The sequence below is a fragment of the Jaculus jaculus genome, chromosome 8, assembly GCF_020740685.1.
Source record: "Jaculus jaculus isolate mJacJac1 chromosome 8, mJacJac1.mat.Y.cur, whole genome shotgun sequence".
NCBI classification, from domain to species: domain Eukaryota; kingdom Metazoa; phylum Chordata; class Mammalia; order Rodentia; family Dipodidae; genus Jaculus; species Jaculus jaculus.
Genome location: NC_059109.1, coordinates 70,233,195 through 70,244,706, shown reverse-complemented (window position 1 = coordinate 70,244,706; position 11,512 = coordinate 70,233,195). Strand labels below are relative to the sequence as shown.

Genomic DNA, 11,512 nt, shown 5'->3' with positions numbered 1-11,512 from the left:
TCACCTAAACATGCATAAACACCACTTAGAGATTTGGGTATAAAATAAAGGGAGCACAAAATTTACAAATCCTGGGAAACATAAACAGCTTTTCCGAGTGATAAATATTTTGCAGAGACTTGGGAATGTTTCTTGGCTGACAAATTATAGGAATTATTATGTAATAGGGTTAGAGGGCACCTTGAATGATTAACTCCTTTGCACTTTTATCTACAACACATCATTGCTTTAATTCATCCTGCTACTTTACATTTAAATGAAAGAAAACACTTCATGTCTTTTGCATTCTGCTCCTCCAGCATCTAATGACTCTGTGTTAGAAAGAGCTTTCTGATGTCTTACAGTTTCTTTTACTTACTCTCTGTGGAGGAAATTACCACTCTTTCTTATTTTTTTGTTTGTAATTCAAGATATTCCCACTCAATGTTAGCTTGGAAGGGAAATATAGAGTGCCTGCCTGGTGGAGTGACATCTAAATGTGTCTTTAATTTTCTCTTGTGTTTCCATTGCTGTTGAGAGGCCATAAGTAGTGCAATTCTAACTTTTCCTATGATCATTTCTTACAAAATGGGTAATGGTGGACTTCTGTATCTGCCTCAGTGATGGGGGATTTTACCTTTAGTTCCTGTTCCTAGCGGAAAATGTGCTGATGGAATTGCTAGAAGAGATGTTTAGTCACTGTCCTACCCTTTCCAAGCAGATGCTTCCCTATATTTTAAAAGTATTTAATTTTTCTTACCTAATCTCTACAAACTTCTCACTCTTTGAGATCTGAGAAAATAAACAAAAACAACAAAATAATAATAGTCAAAAGAACATGAACATTTATATCCTTACTAAGTGATTTGTGCTTCCTAATAATAGTTGTTAACCTTTGCAGGACATATAAATTCACATTTAAAAAATGTTTTTATTTAGTCTGATCTTAATGAACTTCCATACAGTAAACATGATGGCATGTATACAAAATGAATATATAACATTTTTTCATCATTATTCCTTGGTCTTAATCTCTTATTTCAGTTTATTTATTTTTTTTAATTCTAGGTGGCTTGGTATTCTTGACTTGAAGAAATATAAAAATGATTCTGATGTGACAGAATTTAAACTTCTGGGCCTATCATCCTCTTGGGAGCTACAGCTGTTTCTGTTCTTAACATTTTTGTTGGTTTACACGGTTATTGTCCTGGCAAACCTCTTAATAGTGGCAACAGTGCGATCTGATGCTCATCTGCTCCAGTCTCCCATGTACTATTTCCTGAGCCATCTTTCCTTCATTGACCTATGCCTGAGCTGTGTTGTAGTGCCTAAGATGTTAAGAGATTTCCTACAACAGAACAAGACTATATCTTTTTCTGGATGCCTGACCCAGATCTACTTTCTGCACTTTCTGGGAGCCAGTGAAATGTTTCTGCTGACCCTCATGGCCTATGACAGGTATGTTGCCATATGCAATCCTTTGCACTACCTGACGGTCATGAACCACCATCTGTGTCTTTGGCTGGTGCTCAGCTGTTGGTCTGGAGGATTCATCCACTCTATCACTCAGGTCATCCTAGTCATCCAACTGCCTTTTTGTGGGCCAAATGAATTGGACAACTTCTTCTGTGATGTCCCACAGGTTATCAAGCTAGCTTGCACAGATACTTACAAGGTCGAGGTACTGATGGCCTTCAACAGTGGGCTGCTATCTCTTGTCTGCTTCTTGGTCTTGCTGTTATCCTATGCTGTCATTCTGATCACCTTGAGAACTCGCCTTCGCCGGGATGGGCAGAGCAAGGCACTGTCCACATGTGCTTCCCACCTAACAGTGGTCAGCTTGATCTTTGTGCCTTGTGTCTTCATCTACTTGAGGCCGTTCTGCAGCTTCTCTGTGGATAAGGTATTCTCTGCTTTTTACACCGTGATCACGCCTATGCTAAATCCTCTCATCTATACACTCAGAAATGCAGAAATGATGACAGCTATGGAAAAGCTGAGAAGAAAGCAAGTGTCATCCCATTGCTTTATGAAAAGATGAATAGACAAAAATAATTTAGAACATATGCCTATTTTTAGACACTCTTACTTCAACTTGCACATGAATGACACACACTTCAGAGATTTTAATATGAAAGAGAAGGCAGCATAAAAATTATACAGCATAGATTTTGATATTAGTTGGGAGACATAGGTGGCTTTCCTGAGTGCTAAATATTAGGCAGATACTTGACAATGTTTGCTGGCTGATAAATAACAGGAAGTATTACATGATGGGGTTAGAGGACATCTTAAATGAGCAATTCCTTTATCCTTGTATATACAACATGCCACTTCTTTAATTCATCCTCCTACTTAAGTGTATTCCAATGAAAGAAGACATTATGTCTTTTGCATCCTGCTCCTCCAGCATTTAATGATACCTAGTGTTAGGAAGAGGTTTCTGATGTGTCCCAATTTCTTTTGTCCTGTCTCTAGCAAATCCTACAAACACTAAGCTTTCGGTACACCAATGTTCTCCTGGGAATTGTGCTCCACATTGTGACATATTTAAGGAATGCAAACAAGTCTATTGAATGAACAAGTTTATGTGTGAAAAAAATGGGAATGCTGGGGTTGATGAATATTACTACTATTCTTTAGAAAAGGTGATCTGAAAAAGGAATCCTATTTCACATTGAGGGCAAGTTGGTAAGTTTCAACTGATCATAATGTTTCAAAACTTTAAATATTAAAAGAAGGAAACTGAAATATAAAAGAAGAGCTGTGGTTTAAATCACCCTCCTTGTCTTTGAGGTGCCCAGATTTCCAACCTCTGAATCACATATGGATTTTGAGAAGCAGGCAGCATCATTTAACCTCATTTCTTACCAGAGAACACCAAGCTGCTAAGTGGTTGGCTCAAGGTCACAATAAAAGGCATAACAAACCAAGACAAGTAGTAATTTTTTGTTATAAAATTAATATTTTTTCTCCTCAGAAAAGTATTTATGCCAATTTGCTTACTTTCAAGCTAATCACTTTCTGTGCAACAATTAACTAGAATTCACTTGCTAAGCTGCAATATTCTTGACCATTCATAAACAGTTTTTTTATGTTGGATAAAAGGGAGCTGGAGGGAAGGCTCACAGGTTAAAGGCACTTGCTTCTAAATCCTGATGGCTTCGGTTCAATTTCCCAGGACTTACCTAAAGCCAGATGTACAAAGTAGTGCATGCTTCTGGAGTTCATTAACAATGGCAGGAAGTACTGCTGTGTGCCCATTCTGCTTCTATCTTTCTCTCTTGCAAATAAAAATATTTTCACAAATTTAAGAAAGGTTTTTCACTTATGTTCTTAGGCTTTATGCTTAAGAAAAAATGTATGTACATGGCTTCCTTTTCATCTTTAACACTCAGATTATAAATTATTGGACTAAAGGAAACACAGAAGTCAATTTACCAGTTGGAAAGCTGGTAAAGGACCAAATATATGTGATAATTAATGGGCCAAACAACAGAACCTCAGAAGCAATATGAGCTGAGAGTGTGGAGAATGCCTTGGCTGCCCTACCAGAGGTTTGGTGATGGAGAGTAGCAAACATGATAGAGTAAGATATGAGCAAAAGAAGGAAACAGATAAGTGGCAGAGTCTACTGTTTATGAGACCTAGGATTTCCAAAAGACAGGTATATAATCAGACAAGCTTAATCATTATAGAAAGGTCTTTCTATCAAAACAGTGTCTATTTTTTGGTTCATAGAAAATTAGCTCAGTGGTACATGCCAGGTGGCAGTACCCAAAAGACCCCAACATGAACAGTGCAGAACTTTCAGTTCATAATGGCAAATGTAGTGCAAATTGCCATAGCAACAAGCAGCTCTGTCTCACTATCCCAAGACACATGGCAGGAAAAGAACTATGCTAATGTATCCCTGGAAAACGGTGTATGTTTACTGAGAAATTCTATCTTCTAAGTGGTAAATATTATCTGATACACATCAGTGAAGGAGAGATTGCTAAGAAAGGTTGCTGGAATGTAAGCATGAGTCTTCAGTTGCTATGGGAATGATAATGTTCCATAACATCACCTCTCTGTAAAACACAGAACAGATCAAGCAAGGGGAAAAGATGAACTTCCCAAGAGCTAGACAAGCCCAACAAGATGACTTCAGTACCCACTAAGATATTGCTCCAGCCATTAGCTGAATCTGGGCTGCTGAAGTTATCCAGAGGGAAGAATAACATCAAAGCATCTATTTCACCTACAACATTTACACATGTTATAAGGTGAAATAGATGCTTTGATTCTACAAAATATAAAAATGAAAGTATGAGGTCACAAGACAACAAGTACTCATGGAATTGCTAGAAGTTCATGTTTAACACAAATGGATTTTCTTACTTTTACATGTATGGATTGACATCATAGATGAAACATAGGTGGGCAGATGGATCACAGACAGATTATCTAATAGAAAAGTCTACATAGAAAGCAGGAAATTGAGAGACAACAATATTTGTCAATGAGTTATAACACATTTGCAGAAGTATAAAAGATCGCCATGGTACTTTGAAAAATCACACATACTATACTTCTACATTTAGATTATGAATTGAGCAGAAATGCCTTCTGTGGAATCTTGGGAAAAGAGAGCACATAGACCAGTTATCTGGCAAATAATTTCAGAGAAAGGAGTGGGATGTGGCCATGTGTTTGAGACATTGAACTTAAAAAAAAAATATTTATTTCTAAAGAGAAAGAGAAAGAGTGAGAGCAAAAGCGAGAGAAAGAGAGACAGAGAGACAGAGAGAATATGAGTGTAACAAGGCCTCTTGCCCCTGCAAATGAACTCCATATACATGGACCACTTTGTGCATCTCGCTTTACATGGGTATTGGGGAATCAAAACCCAAGCTACCAGGCATTGCAAGCAAGTGCTTTTGACCATAGGCCTCTTTCTAGTCAGAGACATTGAATTTTTTAAAAACTATTTATGTATTTATTTGAGAGAAAGAGATAGAGAAATGAGAGAGGAGTGCCATGGCCTCTGGCCACCGCAAACAAACTCCAGATGAATACACCACCTTGTGCTTCTGTCTTGCTTGGATCCTGGGGAATTGAACCTGGGTCCTTTGGCTTTGTAGGCAAGCACCTTAAGCTATCTCTGCAGCCATGTTTTTTAAATTTATTATAATGGTTTGTATTTAGATATCAGGTCATATGTACGTAGTTAAATTTTATAGCTTACTTCCTTCGCTGCCCACTCCCTTTGAAGTTTTTTTTTTATTGATAACTTACATACTTATCAACAATAACCCATGGTAATTTCCTCCCTTCCCTGACTTTCCCCTTTGTGACTCCACTTTCCATCATAAGTTTTCCCCTCTCAATCAATCTCTCTTTTATGTTGATGTCATGATCTTTTCCTCCTATTATGAGGGTCTTGTGAAGGTAGTTGTCAGGCATTGTGAGGTCATGGATATCCAGGCCATTTTGTGTCTTTAGGAGCAAGTTATAAGGAATCCTACCCTCCCTTTGGATCTAACATTCTTTCTGCCACCTCTTCCATAACGGACCCCAAGCATTGGAAGGTGTGATAAAGATGTTTCAGTGCTGAGCACTCTTCTGTCACTTCTTCTCAGCACCATGACCTTCTGAGCCATCTCAAGGTCACTGCCATCTGAAACAAGAAGCTTCTCTAACCACAAGTGAGATTAGCTTTAATATATAGTTATGAACATTACGAGAAGTGCTTACTGGGCAGTTTGATGAGTATACTAATACACATTTAGACAGACACCAGCAGACGTTACACCCCTGGAGATCATGACTGTCATTATCATAAATTTTCAGTATCAGGGATGTTTCCCTCACATGGAGCAGGCTTCCATTCAAATTAGAGGGTGATTGGTTTCTCCCATAACAGACACGCCACTATTGCACACCTTGGCTCATTTGGCCTGGCTGGCCAAACTTAAGCCTTGCAGTGTCCACTGTTGAGGATCTCCACTGGTGATTTATCTCTCTCCTATTGAACTGCACTCAGCAAAGCAGCTTTCTTTCAGCTGGTCTACATGGAGGAGGTTTTCAGCTCAGCTCTAGCAGGATTTCTCAGTGGATATGCAGTCCAAGTATGTGGAGTCTTCAGCAATAGGGTCTTACCATCTATTTTTGGTGGAAAATCAACTGTCTCACAATAGTCTGTAATATGTTGGGGATATCAGGGACCTCCCTGGCCAACAAGTCACTGGAAGGTATCCTATCCCTAGCACTGAAAAATTTCTAATAGTTGTTCCATTATCCAGAAAAGTAGGTTTCCATATGATTTATTCACTCCCTCTTAAATTTTGACTAGCCCTCCCTCCACCTTTCCTTTACTCAATCTCTTCCCCTGACCTCATTTAGGCCTTTTTAGTGGCTTGATTCAGTTGGCCCCATAACTTTAGGCATTTTGAATGCCAAGTTTCCAGCTGATAGAGATATGGGAATTATGCTTCTTGGAGGTGGTGTATTGTAGGGGGAAGGCTTATGGATGCCATAGTCAGTTTCCCCATGCCAGCATTTGGCATACTCTCCTATTTCTGTTGTCCACCTTATGTTGGCCAGGAGGTGATGTCCAACCTTTGCTTATGTCATTGTTTTCCCCTGCCATCGTGGAGCTTCTCCTCTAGTCTGTATGCCAAAATAAACCTTTTTATACCACAAGCTGCTTTTGGTAGGGTGATTTCTGCCAGCAATGTGAACCTGACTCCAACATATTTCCACCCCCATTAATATGTATTTATACTTACATATATACAATACCATCCTATTAAGCCCTTCCCCCACCCTCTCTTACTATTCCCTTTATGTCTCCTTTCTAGCTTACTGGCCTCTGCTATTCCAATTCACATAAAAGTACAATCATTTGTAGCTAGAATTCACATATGAGAGATAACATGTGATGTTTGGCTTTCTGGGCCAGGGTTGCCTCACTAAGTATAATCCTTTCCAGATCCATCCATTTTCTTGAAAATTTCTTAATTTCAGTTTTCTTTACTGCTGAGTAGAACTCCATTGCAGAAATGTGCCGCATCTTCATTATCCACTGATTAGCCAGCATTTATTGTCATTTGTTTTCATGATAGTAGCCATTCTTACAAGAGTGAGATGAAATCTCAAAGTAGTTTTAATTTGCATTTACCTAATAGCTAGGGGTGTAGAACATTTTTTAGATGTTTCTATGCCATCTGTATTTCTTCTTTTGAGAACTCTCTATTTAGTTCCATAGCCCATTTTTATTTGGGTTGTTTGATTTCTTATTGTTGAGTTTTTTGAATTCTTTGTATATCCTGAATAGTAATCCTGTGTCACATGAATAGCTGGCAAAGATTTCCTCCCATTCTTTAGGTTGCCTCTTTGCTCTATCCAGTTTCCTTTGCTGTACAAAAGCTTTACAATTTCATGAGGTCCCAGTGGTTGATCAGTGATTTTATTTCTTGAGAAACTGGGTTATATTCAGAAAGTCCTTGACAAGATCAATATGTTAAAGGTTTTCCCCCCTTTTTCCTCTAGCAGTTTGAGAGTTTCTGGTCTGGTATAAGGTCTTTTGATCCATTTGGACTTATTTCTTGTGAATGGAGAGAGATAAGGATATATTTTCTTCCTCCTACAGATACATATCCAGTTTTCTCAGCACCATTTGCTGAAGAGGCTGTCTTTTTTCCAATGAGTATTTTTTTGCATTGTTGCTGAAGATCGGGTGGATGTAGCTACCTGGACTTACATCTGGGTCCTCTATTTTATTCCATTGATTTACATGTAGATTTTTGTGCCAGTACCATGCTGTTTTTGCTACTATGGCTCTGCATTATAGGTTAAAAATCAGGTACAGTGATATCACAAGCCTTACTTTTGTTGCTCAGAATTGTTTTAGATATTCAAAATTTTTCGTGCTTCCAAATGAAATATAGGATTATTTTTTTCTATTTCCATGAATAATGTCATTGAAATTTTGATGAGGGTTGCATCAAATGTGTACATTGCTTTTGGTAAGATTGACATTTTCACAATATTGATTGTTCCAATCCAAAGACAAGGAATGTCATGTCTTTCCATTTCTTATTATCTTCTGCAATTTCTGCCTTGAGTGTTGCAAAGCTTTCATTGTAGAGATCCTTCACTTCCTTAGTTAAGTTTATTCCAAGGTACTTTATTTTCTTTTCATGAAACTGTCAATGGAAGTGATTCTCTGATTTCATCCTCAGCATGTTTGTTGTTAGCATGTAGGAAGGCTACTGATTTCTGAGTGTTCATTTGGCATTCTGCTACATTGTTATAAGTATTTATCAGCTCCAACAATGTGCTGGTAGAGACTAGGGTCCTTTATGTATAGAATCATATGATCTGCAAATAATGATTATTTGATCTCTTCCTTTCTAATTTGTATCCCTTTTATGTGTGTCTCTTGGCTTATTGCTATGGCTAAGACTTCTAGTATTATATTAAATAAAAGTGAGGACAGTGGACAACCTTGTCTTGTTCCTGATTTTAGTGGAAACACTTCAAATTTTTCCTATATGTAGTATCATGTTGGCTGTAGGTTTGAAATAAATAGCCTTTATTATGTTGAGATATGTTCCTTCTATTCCCAGTTTCTGTAGGACTTTTACCATGAAGAGATGTTAGAGTTTGTCAAATGCTTTTTCTGCATCTAATGAGATGATCATGTGATTTTTTTTTTGTCCTTCAGTCCATTTACATAATGCATTACATTTATTGATTTGCATATCAAACCATCCCTGCATCCCTGGGATAAAGCCTACTTGGTCAGAGTGAATGATATTTCTAATATATTCTTATATTCTGTTTGCTAGTATTTTGTTGAGAATTTTTGCATCTGTGTTCATGAGGGAGATTGATCTGTAATTTTCTGTTTTTGTTCTATCTTTGTCTGTTTTTTTTTTTTTTTTTAATCAGGATGATGCTGCCTTCATAGAAGAAGTTTGGTAAATTACCTTCCTTTTCTGTCTTATGGAAAAGTTTGAGAAGCATTGGCATTAGTTCTCCTATGCATATCTGGTAAAATTCAACAGTGAATTCATCTGGGTCTGGACATTTTCATTTGGGGTATTTTTGGTAACTGCTTTGATATCCATACTTCTTATAGTTCTGTTTAAGTGGTTAATCTCATCTTGATTTAATTTGGTATGTCATAAAAATCAAGGAAATCATCCATTTCTTTCAGATTTTGAAACTTAGTTGAGGAGTATATGTTCTTATAGTATGTCCCTATAGCTTTTTGAATTTCTCTGGTGTCTGTTGTAATGTGTCTTTTTAATCTCTAATTTTATTAATTCTTGTTTCTTCTCTTTTTGTTTTGGTCAGATTTGCTAAGGGTTTATCAATATTGTTTATATTTTCAAAGAAACAACTCTTTGTTTCATTGATTCCTTGGATTTTTTTGTTCCTATTTCATTAATTTCTGCTCTAGTCTTTATTATTTCTTCCTGTATACTAATTTTTGGTTTCCCTTGTTCTTTTCTCAAGGCCTTAAGGTGAAGCATTAAGTTGTTTACTTGTGACCTTTTAAATTTCTTAATAGAGGCACTTAAAACTATAAATTTCCCTTTTAGGACTGCCTTCATTGTGTCCCAAAAGTTGTGGTATGTGTCTTCTCATTATTATTTGATTCTATGAATTTTTGATTTCTTCCTTGATTTCCTCAATGAACCATTCATCATTTAGTAGTACATTGTTCAGTTTCCATGGTTTTGTATATGCTCTATAGCTTTTCTTGCTGTTGATTTGTTGTTTAATCCTATTGTAGTCAGATAGAGCGCAAGGACTTATTTGAATTTTTGTATATTTGTTAAGATTTGCTTTGTGTCTTAATATATAGTCTATTTTAGAGAATGTTCCATGTTCTGCTAAAAAGAATGTGTATTCTTCAGCACTGGGAGGAAAAGTCCTATAGGTATCTGTTAGGTCCATTTATTCTATGACCTCATTTAATCCAGATGCTTCTCTATTTTTTGCTGGGATGACCTTTCAATTGATAAAAGTGGGGTGTTGAAGTCACCCACTACAACTATGTTTGGTGTTATCTGTGACCTTAAATCTAATAGTGATTGTTTGGCCTTGCAGGCAAATGCCTGAACTGCTAAGCCAGCCCTCCAGCCCAGTAATTTTTTGATGAATATAGGAGCTCCCATATTGGTGCATATATGTTTAGGATTGTAATGTCCTCCTGTTGAAGTGTTCTTTTAATCAATATAAAATGACCTTTCTTATTTTTCCTAACTAATGTTGGTCTGAAGTCTACCCTATCAGATATTAGGATACAGACATATGCTTATTTTCTAGGCCTATTTGTTCAAAGCACTGCTTTTAAACCTGTCACCCTAAGGTAGTGTCCAAATTTGTGGAAAGGTTTCTTGGAGGTAACAGATTGAAGGATCCTACTTTTTAATCTGGTCTACAAACTTGTATCTTTTGGTTAAGGCCATTGATATTAGGAGTTATTATTGAAAGATATGTATTTATTCTTTCCATTTTCTTGTTTTGTCATTCTTCCAGTTTTGCCTTTGCTCTCCTGTATTAACTATTATTTGAGTATGGTTTGTTTTTTCCAGGTTTCTTATGTGTGCACTTTTCTGTCTTTTCAGCATGGAGGATCCTTTAAAGTATTTTCTGTCGAGCTGGTTTGGTCTTCATATATTCCTTTAGCCTACTTTTGTTGTGGGATGTCCTTATTTCTTCATCTATCTGAATGGATAGCTTGGTTCACAATTGTTATCTCTCAGAGGTTTAAATACATCATTCCAAGCCATCCTGCCTTTTAGAGTTTGTTGTGTAACCTGCTATTATTTTGATGGGTTTGCCTTTGTATATGACTTGATTTTTCTCTCTAACTGCTTTCTATGTTTTCTTTGGTTTGTATGTTTAGTGATTTAAGTATAATATGGTGGTGAAAGGACCTTTCCTGCTTTATTTTTTTCTGTTTGGAGTTCTATTGGCTTCTTGTATCTGTGTTGGCATCACGTTCCCTACATGGGGGAAGTTTTCTTCTATGATTTTGTTGAAAATACCCATCATACCTTTGGAGTGAAATTCTTCTCCTTCCACTATGCCCTGAGTTCTTATGTTTGATCTCTTCATAGTGTTCTGAATGTCTTGAATTTCCCATTCATGCCTTCCTCTTAGTTTATCTTTCACGTTGTTGGACTGTATTAGATCGGCCACTTGGTCTTCTAGTTTAAATCTTTTGTCCTCTCCTTCATCCATTCTACTGCTAAGACTTTCTATAGAGTTTTATATTTGACTTACTCTGTTTTTCATTTTTAGTATTCCTGATTAGTATTTTTCTTTATTTCTATATCCTTACTCATGTCTTGTATTGACCTCCTTCTTTCATTAAGTTGTGTTCCTGTGTTCTCCTACATGAGTTTGCTTTCTTCTTTGATTCCTTTGAACATAGATATAATCATTTTTTGAAATCTCTGTTAGACATTTCATCAAAAGCATTCTCATTGGAATTAACTTCTGATGGATTTATAATTTTTGGTCAGAT

At 36.7% G+C, this 11,512-nt stretch overlaps 1 protein-coding gene across 1 annotated transcript; it reads left to right on the top strand.

Moving 5' to 3' along the window:
* The first annotated feature begins 949 nt into the window (after nucleotides 1-949).
* LOC101600402 (olfactory receptor 4Q3) lies at nucleotides 950-2,020 on the top strand. Its single transcript, XM_004670131.2, has one exon. The coding sequence runs from the start codon at nucleotides 950-952 to the stop codon at nucleotides 2,018-2,020; it is 1,071 nt and encodes a 356-aa protein (XP_004670188.2).
* Nucleotides 2,021-11,512: the final 9,492 nt, after the last annotated feature.

What these genes read in the sequence shown, in the direction of transcription:
- LOC101600402 (XM_004670131.2), top strand. Translation starts at nt 950, where the DNA reads ATGATGGCATGTATACAAAATGAATATATAACATTTTTTCATCATTAT.